The sequence below is a fragment of the Rhamphochromis longiceps genome, linkage group LG12 (genome assembly GCF_057381845.1).
Source record: "Rhamphochromis longiceps isolate RC_006_pf linkage group LG12, R_longiceps_female_GT1.1, whole genome shotgun sequence".
Classification (NCBI taxonomy): Eukaryota; Metazoa; Chordata; class Actinopteri; order Cichliformes; family Cichlidae; genus Rhamphochromis; species Rhamphochromis longiceps.
The window spans coordinates 29,121,394-29,144,549 of record NC_140568.1 but is presented as its reverse complement, the minus strand read 5'-3'; the positions used below and the strand labels follow the sequence as shown (position 1 = coordinate 29,144,549).

The window sequence follows — 23,156 nt, the reverse complement described above, 5'->3', positions numbered from 1 at the left end:
TCCATATGGGGATACTCGGGGAAAGCAGGATCAGTTTGGTGATTAGTGGCTCTCAAAGCTTCCCACAGCTTACGTTCCTGCCTGCATTTTTGAATGAAACACTGTAGCAATCTGTTAAATGAGGTATGACTGTTTTTGTCTCATTTTTAGCTCTCTCCATGTCTTGATCCATCTAGGACTAGTCATCTAACAAAGCACCGTAGGATAAAACTGCTGCAGCAGAGCCTGAACGAGAGTCATTAGAACACATAAGAGAAACACATAGATCGCTTTGAAGATAAAACGAGAGCCCCTGCAATGAGAAGTAAAAAGCAGAGTAATAACAAGTGGCAGAGGTCCTTTTGCCTCTTGCACCTCTCAATTTCTGTCTCCTTCATTATCGTGTAGTAAATTCTGTTGTTCTATAAGTAATAGTAAGTGAGATGGAAAGAAAAGGGTGGCGGAAAATCAAAAGCAGTGTGGAATAAAGAAGTAGGATAGCAAGTAAAACTGATTAATATATTTATTAAATCCTTTCATTCATTATTCATTCTTTTCATTACTCATTAAGAAGCACCCATACCTCTTGAAATAGTAATACCCTTGCCAGGTAATCTTGTGCCCTCCTGTAAATTACCACTAAAGGAGAAGGGGTCAATTCAGTAGAACTGATTGAAAATCTGAACTAGTTCGGGGTCCATAGCTGAAGCGCACTGAGCTCTATGAGAGCCAATAAGCTTGTAAACACAAAGTAAGTGTTCAGAACGAAGGCAAATTGCCTACTTTGGCAATGATTCAAAGCTGGCTGGCTACTCTCCAAACGGCAACCGCTGCAACAAACTCACAAATTGTGAGTCAAGTAAACTGATGCTGAATCGATTCACTGCTATAAGACAAAACAAAGGAAAGAATCGAGTTAATGAACGGAAACTGTCACTGTTATGGGGTAGACTTTGCAAGAGGTACCTCCTGCAATCGTGGAAGGCTGGTTATGTCTAACTAGATGTCCATTACAAGACAAATACAATGTAAAGCTACACAAAATAAAAGCATGACACCATGTTTCAACGCATAATTCCATAACCTTAAGTCTGTGGGTTAACTTTTTTGTATGATGTTGTATGTAGAATCTGTCCACTGTTTCTGGTTCAGTTCAAATGTACTGCAATGGCATCAAAACTCTGCCCATAGCTAGAACTGCTCATCCTTCGAGGATAGATTTTAATTATACATCAGTACAGTTTTGCAGCATTTGCTTGTAATTTAAAGGATGGAAACACACTGACATGCACACCCAGAAAGAAATGTAGAGGACACAACTGTAAGTTAAAACCTGTAAAGTAAAATCTGTATAGGGATCAGTATGCAACAAAACAAAGATACCACCACTATTTCCTTTGTCTAAGAGCAGGGTTACATTTCAGAACTGCTAATGCTGCTGTCTGTAGACTTTACTGTGCTTTCAGACTTCCTTGATAAGCACAGCAAGTTGATTGTACATCAAGGCAACAGATGTAAGACATCAGCAGAGCTCTTATCCGGTAATATAAAATGACATGAAACAATAAAAGAGAAAGCATGAGCCAAAGGTCAATGCTCAATCAAAGAAACACTGAGATGAGTAAGACAAAAGAAAAATGGATGGTGGTAAAACAGAAAACATTGACTTACATGGAATTCCCAATTCATTCTTTTCTTTGGACTCAGTGGACTTCTGAAACAATGAACCTTGGGATGGGAAAAAGAAAAGGGATGGTGGAATGATGGATGAAGGGAAAAGAAAAACAAAACAAAATAAGACCAACATCACAGGACACAGACCTTGAGCTAGACTTTTTTTTTGCTCTTTCTTTAAAATCGAGGTTGAATGAAAACATACAGACCACATTGAGACTTTCATTGTGCATCAGGATCTTCACACAAATCTGAGCAGTAAGACGAAATGTGGAAAGACTGCACCGGCTGTGAAAATCGGTGTACTCTGAGCTATGGTACATGTAAGTGGCCTAAAGACGGAACTGCTAGCTATCGTCAATCAAGAGAATTTTGTTCCCCTCTGTTGATGTTCCTCTTTGAATTTACTTTGAATTCGTAGATATTTGTGCTTATGGTGAATGCTATGGATTATAACAGGGTGACCAGCATTGCTTGCTGAATGGCAGCAGCACTTTTAGTCTGACATCTGTTTCAGCTCTGTTGCGACAAGAACAGATGTTTTACATATTACATTATATATAGGTTTTAATTTAATTTGCTCTTAACTTTTTTGTATTTTCTACTTTTTTAAGCTCCTTCTGTACATTTTTTTAAAACTTTCTGTGGCATTTTTTCTCGATAAGGTCTTCATTTTTATTTCATAAGAAGTTACACTGTTTCCCTGTGTCTGTCTCCTGCAACACAACAATTTTGAAACTTTTGGGATTAAAAAAATAAATCTTATCTTTCTTATCTTATCATGAAGAAGCCTGGATGCATTCAGTTACTGCTGTGTCATTCTGAGTGGTTCACTTAGTTGTGGCAGACAGAAGGTCTATGACACAGATAAACCACTCATGTACTGATGTATAATTGAAGCGCTGGTGTATAATTGATAAAGCCAACATAGCTACATGGTGTGCTTAAAAGGTTCTTGCCAGACCAGCTGATCGTGGAACACTGATTCAGCACTAAAAAGCGAGTAACATTGGCGAGGTTAAGTGGGGTGACAAGCACATATAAACAAACAGCAAGACAAATGACAGGCTTAATGTGGTGTTTTGCTTTAGCTGTACAGGTGGGCTGGGCTACATAGCCCAGGAATTTAGGTTTCATACTTGAATTTGCATGGGCGTAAGACAACAAGCAACTGGCTGCATTTGGTTGACTGCAACAAAATGTCACAATGATTAACATCTGAATCAGTGATTATAGTAGCAGCAGCACACTGTGATAAAAATGTATCATACTTCAATTATAAAGCAATTGTTCAAACAAATAATAACAATGAAAATATGGTGGGTGTAAAATGAAGCTTAAAATGATTCAGAAAGACCCAACACGAGCACGATGGAGAGAAAAAACAGCACAGTGGATGAGGGCAAAGCTTTTAGACAAGGAGCGGCAAACAGCTAGCATGCTGGGTTAGAAACAATAAGACAATGTAGCCACAATAAGAAGGAACACAAAGGGGAAGAACAGGGCTCTCAATGGGGAGATGGGTTGTTTGATGCTGTGTTGTACTTGCTGACACTGCTCATCATTTTGTGTGATACAACCCACACCTGAGTGTTTTATCCAAACACTAGATTACATAACTGCCAGAGCCTCCGGGTACTTTTAAGTACAGTAGCATCTGCATTCATACACATGTGTGTGCTCACAGAGCAGGCAGCGAGTAAAATATTATGCACTCAAGGATGGCACAGTGGAGGTCTGAGTGAATCCGTTCCAAGAATCCTGATCAATGTGTCAGAGAAATGTCAAACGGCCAGAACATATAAAACAACACAAACGGCTCCAAAACCCCTGAAAGACTCAAACACTCAGGCATGCATGCGTCTAACTTAGAGATAAAGAAAATGAAACAAACAAAAACAAAGAGAAGTCACTCCATGCTGCAAAGAAGTAAGGTCAAATGGATTTATGCCTCTCAGGGTTGAATAACTTTATAAAAAAAAAGAAAGCAAGAGATGGTAGACGCGACCGAGAAAGAGAAAAAGAGGGAGTGTAGAGTAAAGTATGGTTGAGCACCAAGTCAATTACAGACCACTATCTAAAATACTGCACCCCCAGCACAATCACTGAGAATAAATTATCAGACCTGAAAACCTCCGAGTTACAATTTGAAGTCTTTAAAGGCAGCAAATAAGAACTGCCCTGCCATACTAATGAACTGCTGCTTAAAGGCCACATTTTAAAAGAGCTGTCGTTCATAAACCAGCAGGAATCACTCCACGCCTTTCAAATATACCACAAATATAGTATCTGAAAAATGCTTTGCATACAGAATCTCCTTCTAATACACGTTCATGCATAGAAAACAGTAGAAACATTAGTGCTGGCATAAACCCATCTTTGAGCAGCCGTTTTAAAGACAGGAAATCAATTACAGGAAATGAACCTAAGCTTATACTTCCCTTGGTTTTATCCCATATTCTGGGGCCATACCTTATAGGCTGCAGGGAATCTCTTAGATGGATTGGAGTTGGGTATACAATGCACCATGGTGCAGCTAGAGTAAGATTTGTCAATACTATGCCTACTGCAAAGCTTTTTTTAGGGAATCATATCATATTATTCCATTGCTCATGGCATAGCCCATCTATTGAATCATCACTACTATTCCCTCCATTCTTGCTGTTGAAAGAAGATGCTCGCGCAAGTAACAACTCCAGCTGGAGGCTTTTGTGTTCAGTGATAAAGTACATATATTTTCCCTGAAAAGAATCAGAAATGCTTCAGTGAGAGTAAATTTAAGTACATTTAAAATGATCAAAACCTGCAATAAAAAGCTCACTTGTTTAAAAAACACTTTGATGATAAAATTCAGCAAGATGATGACATTATGTTAACATGAACATGCATAACATAACCAAGTGATTCAGGGAAAAAAAGAATAAAAGTTGAGGTATAATTTCTGTAAATACGGCACATCTGAACTGCTGTTTAGCAATCCAGATATGTGTTATCTCAGACTGTAAATGGACTGCTACTTGCTGAATATAGCACATTTCTCCACTAACTGAGCACTCAAGGCAGTTTTTACTACAAGTCACATTCACTCTGTGCTTTATTCCATGCTGCTTTAAAGTGCTTTTCTAACTATCATGCACACAGTCACACTCTGACGGAGACATTAGGGCTCATTTTGGGTTCAGTACTCCAACCAAGGACGCTTTGAAATGTGGACTGAAGAAGCCAGGGATCGAACCATTGACTTTCTGATTGGTAGTCTATTTCCTGAACCGTAGCCAGCTGTAACAGTAGCCTAAGCCAATTACCCAGCAGTAAGCTACAAACAGATATTTTGTATGTTCATAACCCATACAGTCAGATTATAATCTACAGTTTAATTAAACCTTTTTTGCAACTCTTGTCTCGATCACAGTTAGATGTATCCTGGGACACCTATGGTACGCTGGGCTGAGACCATGCTTTGAACAGGTGAGGCTCTTTTCTCCTTAAAAAGAAAACAATTAAGAAAAAAACTTGAAGGAAAAGTTCTGGTGTTCAAATGCACATGTCGCTGAGTGGCCCCATGACCTGCTGGTTTGGTCCAATATCATTGTCAATCTACAGTATTTATCATCAGGTTAATTCTAAAGTTTCTTAGAGTACTTCGTTTTTGTGAATCAACTCAAGACGAGCAGAATAATTCTCCCTATTTTTATCGATAAGCCACAAATAATTTTCACAGCTGAGAAAACTGAGAACTGAAATGTGAAAATGAGTCTGTATGTCTGCCTTTCCAGAACATTTATACACTGTCATGCCCCTCTCTCACTCTGTAGTATGTTACATGCATGTCTGCCAGTTACTCTGAGCACATGGAGTAAAAAACGCCATTCTAACAAATCAACAAACAAAATTGCCTCCATCTTGGAAAAAAGCTGCTGCTGCTTGTAAGATTATGACTCAGCCCACGTTTTTCATGTAATTTTAAGATTTGTGATTTATGATGTCAGAAGTGTTGGGGGGGAGGGGAGGATTTCAATGATTGTTCCACATCATTATTTATCATTACTTTCCTTGTGAAGCAAGTGTTTTTGACTGAGGTAATGGACATGAAAGTGGTAAGTGGAAGGTTAATAAAGTCATTCAAAACCCTCTCATAAATCTCCACACAAAGGCAGAAAGTGGAGGGCTGAGAAGGAGCAAATCACTAGCTAGCAGACAAAGGTATAAAACTAGAGGGGCAGAGAGGAAAAGGCTTAAAATGTTGACATAAATGTAAGGAATAGGAGGATGAATGGTGAAATGAAGGAAGCGATGAAAGTAATGAAGAAAAAGGAAAAAGAATACTGATGAAGAGAAGCTGCCCAACTGCACAGGTAAGAAACAGTTTTTCCACATATGTTTAAACCAAATCAGGAATAAATTTTTTGAGGAGACTGCAGATAAAAAAAATAAAAATAAATAAAAATAAATAATTTGCCCATTATGTCATCTTTTTTAATCTCCAAATATTGGTGTTACTATGTGCCTTAAAAACAGTATACAGAGCAGGTATTTTGACTGGTTTAAATGAAGCCATTAATTGTCTTCCTAAGCTTCACTCACTCTGGCTTCTGTTCATGGGCAAAGGTTTTTGAACACATTGTCAACAACAAATGGCCTGGCTTATTAAAGGTCAGCTCTCCGTAAAATCAATTCGTCTCAAAAACAGACACTGTAAGACATTGGCTAGAATCGGCATACTCATTGCTCATTGCAAGATGTGATATGTGACAACAAGCATAGATCTCTCAGTGTTCTTCGAGAATCAATTTCATTAACTTAGCTTTGCACATATAATGTGCTAGTATACCTGATAAATTGCAGTTTATAGTTTCTACAATAAAGAGGCAGTTATGTTGAATATTGCAATTGTATTTCTATTCTTAATTTTACCTATAAAATATGGAACTATGATTTTTTTTTTTTAATGGATGGATATGATTTTCAAAATGAACCCAGTAATGGTCACGTTACACTTCACTCACCAAGACTTCTGCCTTAGGCTAAAAATCTGACCATGTGTCAACATTCATTGGTCTGCCTAATTAGGGTCGATTCCTGCACATTCAATTGTTATTTGAACCAGACACTGCTAGACATTTGTTTATTTTGGCCTATTGATTGTTCATAGCTATATTTAATATATGATACACAATGCATTTAGAAGAGATATGTCAGTGCTTCTGAACCTTATTTATCCACTTACTTTGCATACAGAGTCCATCAGTGCAGTTTTGAGACTGGAGGACGAGACCCTCGCAGTCCTTTCCACCATTCTTGGGAGCTGGATTGTTGCACTCCCTCCTCCTCCACTGTGTACACTCTGTTCCACAGGCTGACCACTTGCTCCAATCTGTCCAGACACCATCCACTAGAGGGAACGGATGGGGACCACGGGAATGAGAGACGGAAAAAAAGAGGGTTTAGAAGGAGGAGACTGAAGATAACGGATTCAATTATTTCCTAAACACTGTAAAATGTGGCATGGGAGAGTACACACATAAAAAGACAGAAATTGAATGCAGAAGCTGAGCACAGGACAAAAAATTGCCCAAATGTATACAGATACAATATGCCAGGATGTATTATGGAAAGAAGTATTCTAAATGAAACAGTCTTGAATAGAACAGAATACCAGTGCACAGTGTGGTGCAGGGCAGTTTGTGTATAGCCTGTCCGTCACAAGGCAGTCCTCCATTGAGAGGGGCAGGGTTAGTGCAGCTCCTGGTTCTTTTCTGGAAACCTCTTCCACAACGGCTGTTACACGGAGACCACTCTGTCCATGTCGACCAGCCCCCATTCACTGCGGAAACAGAGATCAGTCCCTTAATGAATACAGTGTTTTATCCACTTCTTAACTATGTAACGCCCACCCTCTTGAAGATACCATATTAGCAAGGGTTTCTGGGTATCTGTGGTCCACTCATCCATGTGTCCCAGAGCTTGGCGCTATTATATTGACCATGATTTGGAACGATAGGAATCTAAGGGCCTAGTCACACAGGCCTAGAGATTAGCTGGCAACCACTGGTTGCTAAGGTGGTGCAGCAACCTCGAGAAAATACACTCTCCAACCAGCTGGGGAATGCACATTTTCCTTAGTGACTGAAGATTTCTATAGCTTTCTATAGCTTAATACTGTATGCAGATACAGTCAATAAAATAAGTTGAACTCAATCTTTATGACTACTTGAATCAGTGAATATGTTGTAGATTGTCTGAGATAATTTAAAAAAAATGATGATGATGCAATCCGTGATTTTAAAATGCCATTTTATTGAACTGAAATAATTATCTTAGAGAAGGCTGCATGTGTCTGGAAGCTGAGTTGAAATTTAAGCAAAAGAGCTGGATTTTCCTGAACATCAAAACTACACAGACAATCTGCATCCCTTCAAGTAGCCTGCAGCTACTGCAGCATGATTTTCCACTGCTGTGCTTACATTCAGAAATATTCCCACTGAAGGGCACAGACTGATATGCAAACACATTAAGCTGTATAGCTGGCTAAACACATGTTAAATGACCAGTTATCATGGGGCTCGGAAATTGCTTAACCCGGTGTAGGGGAGAGAGAGAGAGAGGTGAACTGCTGCTGGATGAATCCTGCGGTTTGTTTTCCATGGTTTCTTTGAAACTCTTCACCTCCTTTGTCTCTTTCTTTTTGCCTCATGTCTTTCATTTGTGCTGCTGTAAAATGCATCTGCATCCTCCTGTAATTAGACCTAGCTGTTTCTTTGTTGTTTAGCATTATTGTTTCTGTGTTTCAAGAGAAAATGTGGCAGGACAGTGCAGACAAAGATAAGAGCAGACTAGACAGGCAGCAGGAGAGAAATCAGCTATAAAGTTAGAATGTTCTCCCCTACCTCACCTTACCTCTCGCCCTTCTTTCTATAGTTGCTTCATTTTTTCCCCCCTCCTGTGTTTTTTCCACTACTGTTTCACCTTGTCAGCAGTGTCAGCCAGGCCCTAGTGGAGCCGAGAAGATTGAACCACAGATTGAACAATCTATTTTTGTAAGGATACATCAGTGTCAAACCACTCCATCTCTTGCTGTCTGTATCGAACAGGCACACACGCTCAGTTATTTTGATTGAAACAGTCCTGCTGGTGAATGGAGTCAGTGTTATATTTTGAGAGAGACACTGCGTGTGTGTGTGTGTGTGTGTGTGAGAGAGCGAGAGAGAGAGAGAGAGTGTGGGGGGGGGGGGGGGGGGGGGGGGAGAGGGGGAGAAAAATTAAGTTGTATGAGGCATGGGCCTCCACCAAACAAACTCTTTCCTCTCAGCTTCTAGACAAAGCAACACTAGAAGAGAACCAGAAGTTTAGCGAGCTATTTAAAGATGTTTTTTGTTGTTGATTTTCACAGCTATTATTATGCCATATGCTGCTTTATCTATGCAGAGCTGGGAATCTTGGCAGAAAGTGGGAACATGTGGAAAGCCCACATGTTCTAATTTAGAACTAAAGGCAGGATTGGAGGGCTTTAATTGGGTGAGGTCAAGGGTGAGGTGAGAATATCAAGACAATCGCGAAGAGGAAGTGTTGGCACGGCAGTAGAGCTAATTTCACATGGCAGATGGGGGCTGGCTTCGCTGATCAGAGACTCGATATAACTGAAGAAAGCATTAAAAAAGGTGTCATATCATTATATTTCTAACATCAGAAATGAAAAAGTTTAGAGCACACATTAAAAATATGTATAAGCCAAATCCTATTGTTACAGCTTTTGTAGCCACACACACACACACACACACACACCTACACACACAGAAAGACATACCGACAAACTTACCATAAACAATAACGGTGGCTGTAGTGCTTCGTCTTTTGGCCACTATATTCTTGGCCACACACGTGTAGTTGGCTGTGTCAGAGAGACGCGCCTGCTTGATGATCAGGTTGTGGTCAATAGTGATATAGAAGTTTCTGTCCTCCGCCGGGTCGATTACCTCTTCATTCTTTAACCACTCCACCTAGGGGACATTCAGAGGGTAAATGGAGGTGAGGACAATGTCTTTTCTACACCAATGATAGGCAAAGAGACGTTTTACAGAGGACTAGTTTATTACTGCCATGAAGTGAAACAATTTAAATTTGACAAGATATCTAGTAAGTTATAGCGACGCCTTTTTTGCAACACATACTCCCTGTAGAGGAAATTATAATATTAGGTTCAAATCTTCTTTTCATAACTGATCCAGAGGATAAAATAAGAATACAAATATTAAAGCTTTCTTGGGTTTAATCTTGTTTTTAGAAACTTTTAGGAGTGATGTAGGACTTAGAAAGCGTGCTGCTGTCATCTTTTTTGATGGTTCAATGAGGAAAAGCTTTGAGAACATGCCATATTCAATAGTCAAAGGAAATAAATAAATAAATAAGCAGCTGAAGGACAGGACGCCCGTTAGCGGCTCCCTAATCTGTCTTATGATCTCTCATGCTTCATCTTGTACTGTAAGTAACCCAAACCGCTCTCATGAATAAATCCTTGAGATTACAGATTACAAATTTACAAGCAAATTAATGTGTTTTATGAGGCAGGAAACAATAATAAGACTGATTGTGCATAATGAAATACCAGGAAGCTGCTCACGCACCAAGTCACAGGAATTAAACACTTGAAATCTGAATGACCCTCACTTACAGTGGGCCCTTGACAACAAGGAACCCTTGGGTGGCTGTAAAGGAAAGGAAAATGCCCAAACATATGCTTTCGAAAGGTACTTTGGGTGAAGGGTAGGACAGCGGGAAACTATTCTATTTATGAGCCTAATCAGATTTCCCGAGTGCTGTATTTACTGGACCAAACCCTCATAAATTCAGCCTGTCCAAGCTTTATGGCAGGCACATAAATGTCCAAGCTGTGTTGTTTAATTCATGTTGTTTAATTTCCTCCTCCCTTCTCATTAGGAAATGGATATCTCAGATGCAGAAAAGAGGAAATTCATTGTTATTCTTCAGTTTGCCGTTTACTCACTCTCCACTGTTATTCTCAGTTTTTCCACCCAGTTCTGAATCAGATTCAGTAGTACTCTTTGGTCATGGGGTGCAATGTAGCTGTGAATTCTCAATCTTAAGTGAGATGCTGTGTGACCTTTCAGCTTCCATTACAACATAAAGGTTATACAGAGAAAAAGACTAAGCCAAAGGAACAAAAACATTTATTTACAGTCAGACGATAAGCTTATCCTCATACTGTAAAGGTATAAAACAATGTGTTCTTTTCTGCGCAAAGGAAAAAACCAATAGAAATTACATTTGCAGCATAAAACAGACTATTTGGATCTCTTTTTATTTATGATATAAGAAGTGCTGTGGTCACAGGAAGCAATGATTTGACTATGACTTATTTTGAAGCATTGCCACAAGAAATGCAAATTATTCAATAGACTTAATGTAATGCAATACAAACCAAATCATGAAATAGTTAAGTTAAATAGTTATGATCTACTGTAGAACATGTATATACATATACATACATGTGTATAATATGCAGAACTATTCCAGTAAATGGTCCAAACACGAATTCTTTTATATATTTATATTTTCTTTGTATCCTGCACTAGGAAAAATTCTGTTGTAATGCCATTATGAATGGAGCGTGCTGTGACAGTGGTAATTTCATCTGAGCCACAGTTTTGAATCAGTGTCAGTTTTTTCCTGACAAAGAAATTGCCCGTGCCCTGCCATACCACACTGAAGTAAGACAGCGGTGCCAAAAGTCCCACTAATGTGTTTTTTTAAGTTAAGACAGCAGCGTTTCTTTATAATGACAGATTTATTAAACGTGGGGAAAAATAAATTGTCTGAAAGACATTTATTTTCTCAAGACATGTCAAGCTGTTCATCAATGTTTTCTGCACAGTAAAAGAAAGGGAAGCATTTCTTTTTGTAGGATATTATGCAGTGATTTTGCTGGTCTGGCCCACTTGAGATCATACTGGGTTGTGTGTGGAAATGAGTTTGAAAACCTGGATCAACAAATTAGCCATCACCAACACATGCCATTAGACAGCGTGGACGCTTAAAATGAATAAAATATGGCATTAAGCAAACAAATGTAACACTGTTTTTGGTAAAACTAGTCTCTTGTTCACTGTATTACAAAAATAGTCTCTCGTGGTGCTTTGGATGCTCATGTAATACTTATAATTTACTGCTACGCTGAAATTTCCCAGATGATCCAATGGAATGTTTTTTTTTAATTTAATTTTTCTTTTTTCCTCTTGCATTCATGTTAATCTAACATGCACACACTTTATAGAAAAGAAACAGAATAGGAGCGGAAGCATGTGAATGCGTGTGGGTAAACCAAGAGAGACAGGTGACGTGGGGGCGAGAGTTAAAATAACAAATACACATTCTCCCTTGAGGTTGGTTTGATCCAATCAGCCACCCTTTGCAATTCACACACATGCACACAGTCTTACACCAGCTGTGGCTAATGATGCAGTGGCAGTGGTAGAATAGCCACCACATGTGGTCTCTTTGTCTGAAGCCAACAGAGCACACATCAGTCTAACACGCGTCAGTCTTCAGGCGTCGTCAAAGTCCACGGTGGCTTTCAGTGCATTGTAACACTAAAGCTCACAACCCGTACAAACAGGCTCTCTCACTCTAGCTTGCTACAATTTCAGTGCAGCCGGTAAAACAAGAGAAATGGACAAATTAAATATAGACAGAAAAAAAGCAGTGGAATGCTGAATGCTGTTTATAGTGACCTTTTCTTTTACATTAAGTTATATTTATATAAAATACAAGTAGAGGAAATTCATAATGAAATAAAACATTTAAGGCAACAGTACAGTGACAGCTAGACCTGCAGAGGTTTTTGGTGATTGTGTTCCATTAAACTTTGCACTGAGTAAGCGAGCACTCTGCATCTATGGACAGGGAGATGTATACAGAGTATATCAGAGGATAACAAATATAGATGCTTAATAAAAATGCTAACATCTCCTCAGCTTTAAGGCAAACGGTGCAATGCCAGAAAACACGTACTATTAACAATAAGGTTTTCTTGTTTTTACTCATCATGCACAGAACTCCAGAACTAACAAGTTACAAATAGAAGGTCGCCCAGGTTAACTGAATGTGGAGCTTAAGTTACTGGAAGAAGAGTGGTAGAACAATTCAAATATATGGATATAGTTCTGAGAAAACGTATTTGTTCCTTTCCCGATTCTTAGTTTTTCCATATTGGTATTAATTAAAAGTTTTCAATCAAAAAGCAAACTTTAATATCAGATGAGGAAACGCCGAGTAAATGCAAAATGCTGTTCAAACCTTCCTAGTCATGCGTGAAAAAGTAATGGCAACAACAACTGCAATTAAGTCTTTGTGATAGCTGATAGTCTTTTACTCCTTCTCTGTGCAGGAATTGCTTTAATTTGGTCAGACTGGAGAGTTTTTGAGTTGTTCAGAGGTGGACTTGCTGGTGTGTTTAGGATCACTGTCTTGCTGCATGACCCAAGTGGGCTTCATCCTTAGGGCATGAACTGATGCCTGGCAGAATTCATGTCTAATGTTAATTTTTCTTTGGATGGTCTGAAAGACCAAGCAATTTTTTTATACATGGATGGACAACCTAGACGCGTTTGTGGCATTTAATCATTCTTGTGTTGTTAAGCCAGTATAAAACAGGATGTCAAAACTGCCTGCTAATTTCTCTCACATTTTAAATACATTTTTAGCCCTCCTTGCACAGCCACTGTTGTTAAGTACCTGACAATGTTTTAAATGTCATGAATATTTTAGCAACGACACCACAAGTAGTTAGGGGGAAAAAAAAAATTGTGTTTTTCCTCGGTCATATTTTTTTTTATTTTATCATGTTTTATAATCTGACATCTGTTGTTGCACAACATTGTAATCATATTTTAGCAGGGCTGTCTAGTGTTCAACAAAATCTCTTAACGGATGTTCATTATGCTAATGTGCAGAGAAGTAAATGCAGCTCTTTGGTTCCTGACCTCATACTGTGAGCACAGCTACATTTGTGCACAAAGTGTTCTATAATGTATGTGGCTGCAAGACTGAGTTAATATCTCAATTTTATGAATTGAACTGAATAGTGTACGCCGAAGTGTTTAAATAGATTAGCAAAATCTCAAGGCCTGTGCAAGTATTTGTTTATGCACGCTTACCTGTCTCAGTGTAATTATTGTGAGTGAATCAAAGGTTCCGAGCGTCAAAGTTAACATTAAACTGATTTCTCTTTGTTCTTTTATCTTGCCCAGATGAAACACTAGAATTGACACCTCATTTTTAAACTTTCTTTTTCCCCAATTTTCACTCAAGCCTTCTCTTCTTATCTCGTCCCCCCCAGCCCCCCCGCTCCCCCGCGCACACATCCAATCGAGCAAAACTTTAAAGACCCTCATCTCTCTCCCACACAATCGCATGCGTGCACATGCACACAAAGTGGTGTTTCTGTCACATAAGAGGGCATTGTATTGACTTACATTGATTATTTCCTACTCTAACCATGAATGCTACTTACCTAATCCCAACTATTATGGCCAAATTCACTAAATGAGGCAGATTGGTGTGATGAGATCACAAAAAAGCGCTGATGGGAGTGCACAGCGCACTGATTTATAAACAAAGACGCAGATAGTTTGTTCCAGTGATGACCAGCATTCTGCCAAGAAGAGTGCAAATTAGCTTACATATACATATACTAGGGGTGCAACGATATTCGTATCGATATTGAACCGTTCGATACAGTGCTTTCGGTTCGGTACGCATATGTATCGAACAATACAACATTTGTAATTTATTTTATCAACTTTTCTTCTGACGATGCTGTCTGTGTGGAGTGCTCAGTGAATCTGCGTTCGACTACTCCGCCTAGGCTGCACTGTCGAGCGCAGATCCACTGAGCACTCAACACAGACAGCATAGTCAGAAGGAAGAGCGCAGGGCAAGCTAGCGAGACAGAAGTTAAGCTCTCCTTGCAACATGGCAAATTGAACCTCTCCCACCCTCATTCAGATCTGGCATTTGGAATTATTTTGGTTTTCATGTGACGTATGACCCTGAAGGTAAGCGCGTCATGGACTAAAGTAAAACAGTATGTTGGATGTGCCACGCAATGCTCAATTACATGGGTGGGAGCTAGTGTGTTAGCGCAGTTAGCTCGTTAACGTGTTGGCCGTCTAGCCCCATGCACGGGGCTATCAGGGGTAGCTCGTTAACGGAGATTTGCCGTGTTGTGGGGTTAAGGTCATTTTAACGAGGTTAACCTGAAAGCACTAGTGGGAACACAACGAATATGACTGCACATTTATGCCGACATCATCCTAGTGCAAAGACAAAAACAACAAGCATGCATGCTACAAACTTTAGCCGAGTCATTTAGACAGCCGTTAGCACAGGATTCTCCTTATGGGGACCTGATATGTTTAATATGCTGCTGAGAATATAGCCCAGAAGAAGCGGATAGTATAGCTTTTATTTTGGAAAGAGCCATTTCTCTGTAATAAACTCTCTTTTCCAAAGATGAGTGATTCCTCAATCAGATACAGGGCTCGCAAAATCGCTAGCCCGATGTCCTGGGGCTAGCGATTTTTCCAGTCGGGCTACCAAAATTTATCTCTGCCCTGCCCGTCCGGCTATTGTAGGAAGGAAAAATATATGTCAATGCTTTTGCATTCTTTCGGAAATGTAGCTGGGTAATTATGTCATTGGCATCGGTGAGCCACTGTCAATATGTGACATATTGAAATCGCGTTTGAATTTGCGCTTGTTTTTTTGTTTTCACTTTGCAATCGCGTGAACTGTGTATAGAGAGCGACAGCACTGATTGGTGAGTGATGATAATTTGCGCACCAATTCCTCTGACATTGTCTTATTAATCGTTAGCTTACTACGCAAACATGACAAGTGAAATCTCCCGCAGCAAGCTTAAACATGTGAGAGGTTGATCGCGCAGAGAATCGCTGAGCTTATGTGAGTGCGTGTGTAAAAGCAGCAGTATATATATTTTAGTTCTGCTGAGCCAAATAAAACAGGTCAGGGTGAAGAAGTGACAGCCAAAGAAAAGCTTACTGCAAAACGGAAAAGTTATGACAAATCAGACTATAAGGCAAAAAGAAAGTGCAGCTTTATGGTTTCATGGCCAAAATAATTTCTGTGGCTGCAATATGATGAGCTAAATAACCAGGGCTGCACATAAGTGGTCCGCAGGTGCGCATTCGCTGTCAAAATAAAAAACGCGCACAAGGGTTAGGGTTAGGGTTAAATTTAAAAACTGTACTTTTGAGTTAAAATATATATTTATAATTTTAATAAATGACAAATTAAAAAGGCATGAACATTTTATTTTGTATCGAAAAAATATCGAACCGTGACACCAAAGTATCGAACCGAACCGAACCGTGAATTTTGTGTATCGTTGCACCCCTAACATATACATATACCAATTTGAAAGAGCAGACAAGGTGAGAGAGCGAGTAATCTACTAACAAAAATGTTACAGTGCAGGCTTTAAGAGCATGGCAATTTAAATAAATGAGAATTGATACATTTATTTTATTTATAGACAAAGTCTTCTGTTAGGAATTCTGCTGGATGGTGTGTCTATAAATCTGTGGGATCAATACTGATGTGTAGAAGAATACAAAAACATTATTTAGCTCTAAGCTCGCATGCCCATGCGTTAATGTTACTGCGATGTACAGTGTGAGGCTGGAGATATGCAAGTCAACATTGTAAGATTCATGCACTCATGCAACACTTTAGACACTCAGTCATAGCAATAGCTGCATTTTGACAAACATTTCAGTATGATGTTACTGGTCCGACACTAGAGAAGGAAATTAAAGTGGTCTGTGTGGTCACTGCAGAGAAAAGGTTCAAACAACCCTTGAGGCACCTTTCTGTGTAGAAGTGTGACTAAAAACTAGCAAATCAATCAGCCCACTGTAAAAAGGGACAAAAAATATGCATCCTTGAATGTGTTTTATATTGAGATTCTTCTCTCCCCGAAGCTCCAGCTGGAGTTCATCTAGATTTTGCCCTCAAAAAACCCCCCAAAAAATAACAAAACAAAAAACAGTATTACTGAGCACCAGTAAGACTAACAGGATACAACCAATGTTTTGGCACCTTGTTTACAGCTTTGAGAAAACCAGTCACACCAAGTATGCACTCACACTGATAAAACTCTCCCCTTCTTATTCCAAATAAATGAACCTGCCTAGTGACAGCTATTATAACCATTTCAGGCGCAAAATAAGATTTTTCTTTTTTTTTTTAAATTCAGTTCAATAAAGTGTTTGCTGCAAAGCTTAGTAAAATCACTTTTCTCTGGTTCTTTTAAGTGGTTTTGTCCCATATTTTTATGGTCATAAAGTGAAACTCCTACAAAATACATATGTAATAAGCCCAGCTGCAAAGTTACCTGTGAGTTACATTTTGGCTTTTTTTACACAAGTTTTTTTTATCAGCATAAACATGAAATGTGTGATTATACATGCAAGTGTGAAAATATTTCCAGTGTTTCTGAGTGTGATCACAAACACAACCTGAGTGTGTCAGAAGGCACCGTTTGATACGCTTGCAAACACAAGCTGTAACAATGCCCTCCGTTTCAACTGTAACAGGATTAAAAGAAAAAAAAGTTCAGCAAGAGTCCATTCTTTTTTCTTTAGACAAAGAAATCAAAAGGGCTTCTTCGTTGAAAGGATAAAGGCTTTGTCTGAACAATTACACACTCACTTTGTTCCTGTTTTCTTGCCGTTTGGAGCTAAAGACTGACATTGGTTTGGCTACAGGTATACACTGTGAGCAAGACTACCAGATAAAAGCAGGTTTGCATTTCCCTGGCTCTCACTAACGCACCCACTTGTGGTGATAGATATTGCTGTACTGGGGAGTGAGCATATCTAAATATGCAAATACTTTCAGCTGTTTTCTAACTTAAAAACAAATCAAAACAGGAGAAAAGGTAAATGCATTGCATTTAATGACAATCTATTAAGATATGCATCTTTCTTTGGCAGTGGAACAAAGACGTGCCTGTATGCTATGAAAGATAAAAGTAGGCCAAGGCATAAAGGGAGAGAGATATATATTGCCTTTTGTTACACTGTAGTGCAGCATGTTTTGAAAAGCAAAGCAGGAACATCATAGTCATATTGTGTCACAAAAAGAAACAGTATAAATCTTGCAAAAGCAAAATAAATGGCAGACCACAGAGCAAGAAGTAAGATAACAAAACAAAGAGTATCTATGGCAAATGCTAAAATATGACATGCTTTGTAGAGCCACTACAAAGAGTCTCATAAGGGAGCTGATAACAGCTTAGTGATACAAGGTCTATGGGTAGAATCTGCCACTGACTCACAACATTAATTTTTCAAAATAGGAGCAGCCAAAAACACATCTATGCACAATAAGCACAATGAGAGTATGACAGAATACAAAATTGGCTAGTTAAATTACAACCTGATTCTGCAGTCAAATCACGGAAATCAAGCTGTACGCCATGCATGTGTGAGCCCGTGTGTGTGTGTGTGTTTGGATGTGTCTGTGAAATGCCGAAGTGTTAATATGTATGTTCATCGCTGAGGATTATCCCCTTGATTACTTATATTATCTGGGTCCTTATGTGAGTGGGTTAAAGAGCTCTAATAGTGATTACCCTACCTATGTGTGGGTGGGAACTAAATATGCATTCGATTTCCATGTTTTAACAATCCAAACCCACACTACACCTGTTCCAGGAGGCTTCATTTCCACTGGGGTGTTGGGTGTCAGTGGAAAGAGACAGTAAAGAGACATTCATGAAGATTGCTCTTCAGAGTTTAGCCCTGTCACCTCAAGCTTACATGTTCTCCCCGCATCTGCAAGAGTTTCCTTCAGTTGTTCCAGTTTCTTCCCACACAGCAACGATATTCACAGTGGATTCCAGGCAGGATTATTCCAAGTGAGAACATTTGATATCATATGTTGTGCTTTGGTTTTGTCTATTTAAGTGCAGGACACAGATGTATGTGATTTGGAAACTGTATACTATGTGTGGACTAAATTACTTTAGTCTAGGAAAGATGATAATTTTAGTTATGGTCAGATGATTTTGATATTAACCAAGTGCCTCCAGTTTGTACTTAATCAAAAACACAAGGGATGATTTATTTTCTACTAAAGGTAAGTGATATTTGTAAGTGAAAAAAAATGCTGCCAAAAACAGTCTATTGGTGAATGGCCTGAAATAGCTTTATTTCTTGGTTTCTGTAGACATTATCCACAGTGTCTTTGCTGTGCATTTGCATTACCATGTATTAACATATCCGTATGAAAGTGAAACTGCACGTTCCTGACAATCTCAAGTCATTAGCTAAAGAGCATATCACGGATAATACTTTGGCACAATATCTCTAAAATTAGGAACATCACGTCTCGGAGTGATGATGAAAAAATAGTTTATGCATTTATTACTTCTAGGCTGGACTACTGTAATTCATTATTACCAGTTTGTTCTAAAAACTCCCTGAAAAGCCTTAAGTTGATCCAAAAATGCTGCAGCGAGAGTACTGACAGGGACTACAAAGAGACAGCAGATTTCTCCCATACTTGCTTCTCTTGACTGGCTCCCTGTTAAATCCAGAATTGAATTTATAATCTTTTTACTCACATAAAAGGCTTTAAATAATTAGGCTCCATCTAATCTTAAAGACCTCATAGTACTACATCACCCCAACAGAGCACTTCACTCTTAGACTGCTGGTTTATTTGAGTACTTAAAAGTAAAATGGGAGGCAGAGCCTTCAGCTGTCAGGCCAATCTTCTGTGGACAAAGCTCCCAGTTTGGCTTCTACTTTCTAGATAGTCTGGATCAGCTGAATCCTCCTTTAGATATTCTACAATAGGCCTAGAGTGCTGGGGGGCTTCCCATGATGCAATGAGTATTTCTTCTTCACTCATTTATTTTTCCAGCTCACTATGTGTTTATACATCACGCTGCATTTAATCATTAGACATTATTAAATTTGTCCACGGTGTGTCTTTTGTCCCGTCTCCCTCCACTCCCTCCCAGTGGTTCATAGCACATGGTCGCCCCTCCATGACCCTGGTTCTGCTGGAGGTTCTTTCCTGTTAAAAGGGAGTTTTTCCTTTCTACTGTCGCCAAGTGCTTGCCCATAAGGGCCATCTGATTGTTGGGGTTTCCTCTCCATTATTGTGAAGACTTTACCTTACAATATAAATTGCCTTGAGGTGACTATTGTTGTGATTTGATGCTTTATAAATAAATCAAATCGAACTGAACTGACATTCGGAACAATCAAAATATATGCCCCAACATCGTGAAAGAGACCATAAACTAGGCAACAATGCACTTATAAAGGTAGAGCAAGGGCCGTTTTCCAATTAGCTTGTACAAGACTTTTAAAATATTTTTGGCAACCACAGCTATGCCCCTCCGATGACCTTTAACAAGAATGCAAGTTTAAGGTACGCATTCGCTACACTTTACAGAGCCAGAAGCTATGTTAAGTTTTGTATTGTATGTGGTATGTGTAATTTCAGAATAGGATTTGATGTGACATAAATACTGGTATGACTTCGTGTCCAAGGCTGGAATCTGAAAGTACACTAACATACCCAGTTCCTATAGATGCTGAGTACTTGCTGCTTTTATAAGGAACTTGTATGACCTTTAATCACTCTCTCTCTCTCTTTCAAATGTCATCAAGGCATGTCTGCGCGATGCCTTGGTGACATTTGAAAGGTATGCCTGTCGCAAAAAATGCTTATTTGTATCTTTGGTGAAGCAGCTGTCTGACTGCCCTTTCCCACTCAACCCCCAGCCAGTACACACACTCAGATAGACACACTGACACATTACAACCAGATGTGCCACACTCATTATTACTGGCTCTGTTTGGCATCTATAGAGCCATCTCTGTAATTACCATGCCTGTTTCCATTATCAAACACTCACATATGCCCATATGCTCTCACAGACATTTAACAAAGCCACACGCACGCCAACTTAGTCCTCAAGAGCCCAGTCGCTCTAATCAGTGGAAATAAACAAGAGAGGAAAGGAGGACATCTAAGAACGAAGGAAAGAAAGAAAAAGAGTGCAAATGAAAGAGGGTCAGGGAAGACAGAGGTGGAGGGAAGGGAAGCAGGAATGAAGAATAAGACAACAGAGTGACAGTAGGAAGGAGAAAAAAAGAGCAGGTGTGACGACACATATTGAGAGGCAAAGACACAGATGAAGTGAGGGATACAGCAGAGAGAGAGACAATGAGAGATGTGTGCTGGCAAAGCAGACCATCTATCTTTCTCTCCTGCTGCCATAAGCTTTCTTGACACAAACCCAGACAATTGGCTATAACTGTCTGTGTGTGTTTATCAGACGATAATACCAGCAGATGCCACACACACCTACACAAGCGCCAACCTGGGTCCTGATGTGTAGCTTAGTAGAATAGTAATCAAGCTATTCATTAGTGCAGTAACAAAGGCTATTACTGGCTAATCAACAATCTTCAAACTCAATCGAGGAAAGCTAATAGAAATTTAATCCAACAGCGCGCTTGAATATGGTGAAGACTGTCTGTGAGTGTGAGTCTAAGTGTGTGTGTGTGTGTGGGTGTGTGTTTTGATATTAGACAAAACAATTAACTCATTGTGTTAAGATGAAGAAAAAGACTTTGTTGTTTCAAACAATTACAAAAGCGTAACAGTCATGGAGTGGAAAAAAGACTAAAATAATTTGTCCTGGAATGTTTTCTTTAGAATCAAATAAAGATGGCACTTCAAGTGAAATCACTGTCTAAATGGATTAAATGAAACTACCATGATGCACCTGGGAGTTTGCGTTCACTCACTGTGCTCATAGGTAGACAATAGCTGAAGCTGCTATCCATGGCCATCATTCAGCATGTGAACATCTGCAAATTGATTTGGAGATCACTGCTTACAGTAACACTACAAATTGTTTGATAATGGTACACCAGGCATTTGTGCAAACATATATGTTTGCATATATATATATATAGTACTCAGTCTATGCATTTGCTTTATGCTCTCCATTTGAAAGCTTTCACATTAAACTGTTTTTTCCTTCCTGAACATCTAAGTAGTCTTTGCAATCGACCTGTTATATATCTAAGCGTTCTAACTTTACCACTTAAGTGTAAAAGTAGTAGCCATTGATTTGGACAATCAAGGTTAAGCAAATTTGCACAGAGCAGACAGTGTGTGTGTCTGAGTGTGTTCATTTTCCTTCTGTTGTTTAATTTATTGGCTTTGCTTTATCTGATAATTTGTAACTTTCTAACAAATACAAATGGCCACATTTTGGTGCCAATAAAAAGTCTGGACAAACTGACCTCGCTCCCATCTCCACTGCAGTTAAGTCCTTAAGTATCTGAAGAATGACTGCTTTTTGTAATTATGCCGCTAACCATTTTTATACACATTACCTACTTTCAGATATCCAAAAGTAATTGGACACACGAATGTAGCTTTAAATATAACAATTGTAGCTTTAAATATAACAATTGTTTGTAATACGCTGTTGAAAAGGGCACTCTGCTGGACCATCTCTGTCTTCAGTTTTGTCTCCAGTCGATACAAAGCACACTTGGTTGGTCTGTTCATTCATTCATTCAGAATTCAACATACAAGCTAATCTTGGTTTCAAATATTAACTAAAGATCTTATATGATACTTTAAGCCAAATACTTATGAAAAAAAAGGAAACAAATTCTGTTTCCAATGAAAATAAAAATGAATGCAATGGTTTTCTAATAATTTAAACCTTTTTCTTTTTAACAGTATAAAAATGACATGCCAAATCTATAATACTATGTATATATGACCAACACATGCCAATAAACATGAATTTTAAGGTTTTGTTTTTTAAATATAGACTTTGTTTTTGAGAAAAAAAGTGTAGTAAGCAGACATAACCAAACCCACCAACAGTCAAAGACAATGTGCTAGATAAAGATGCCAAACACAATACCAGAAATGTTGTAGTGACAGTGACTGTCACTGAATTATGTTGATTATATTACAATCTGTCGCCTACAGAATATCTGCCCTATTTCATGTTATTGTTATAATTGGCCACGTGTCCTGGTAATTGTGTCTACATCCCAACTACACTTGGGAGGTGATTAGGAAAATCCTGCTGTCCAGTTCTTCTGTGGGGAATTAACTACAGTCACAAACCAGTGCAATACATGCCAGGAATGGCCAGATTGCGCAGGTTAATATTAGGTCACTATATTGCTACATGGCATGCAAGCAAGTGAAATGTTTGTGTGTGTCTCTGTGTGTGTGTGGGCGTGTACTGTATACATGCATGCCAACATGGAATTTCAGAGGCTCTGACAGCTTAATTAAGAAGATGCAGGCAAGTGACACAAAGACCCAATTAACCAAAGTGACATAACTGGGTCGCCATCAGCGATCATCACACATGATGATCTGAAAGACACCTTTGATAAAAT

At 38.9% G+C, this 23,156-nt stretch overlaps 1 protein-coding gene across 2 annotated transcripts in view; it reads right to left on the bottom strand.

Moving 5' to 3' along the window:
- Positions 1 to 23,156, bottom strand: part of unc5ca (unc-5 netrin receptor Ca) — a 187,328-nt gene that overhangs the window by 26,158 nt on the left and 138,014 nt on the right. Inside the window, exons 5-8 of one of the 2 annotated variants that reach the window (XM_085425666.1) lie at positions 9,470 to 9,650; positions 7,310 to 7,477; positions 6,881 to 7,045; positions 1,651 to 1,707 (exon numbers count right to left, since the gene is read on the bottom strand). In XM_085425666.1, the coding sequence (XP_085281792.1) occupies positions 1,651 to 1,707; positions 6,881 to 7,045; positions 7,310 to 7,477; positions 9,470 to 9,650 (571 nt within the window). The remainder of the gene's footprint in view (positions 1 to 1,650; positions 1,708 to 6,880; positions 7,046 to 7,309; positions 7,478 to 9,469; positions 9,651 to 23,156) is intronic. The other variant, XM_085425667.1, reaches the window with a different exon arrangement.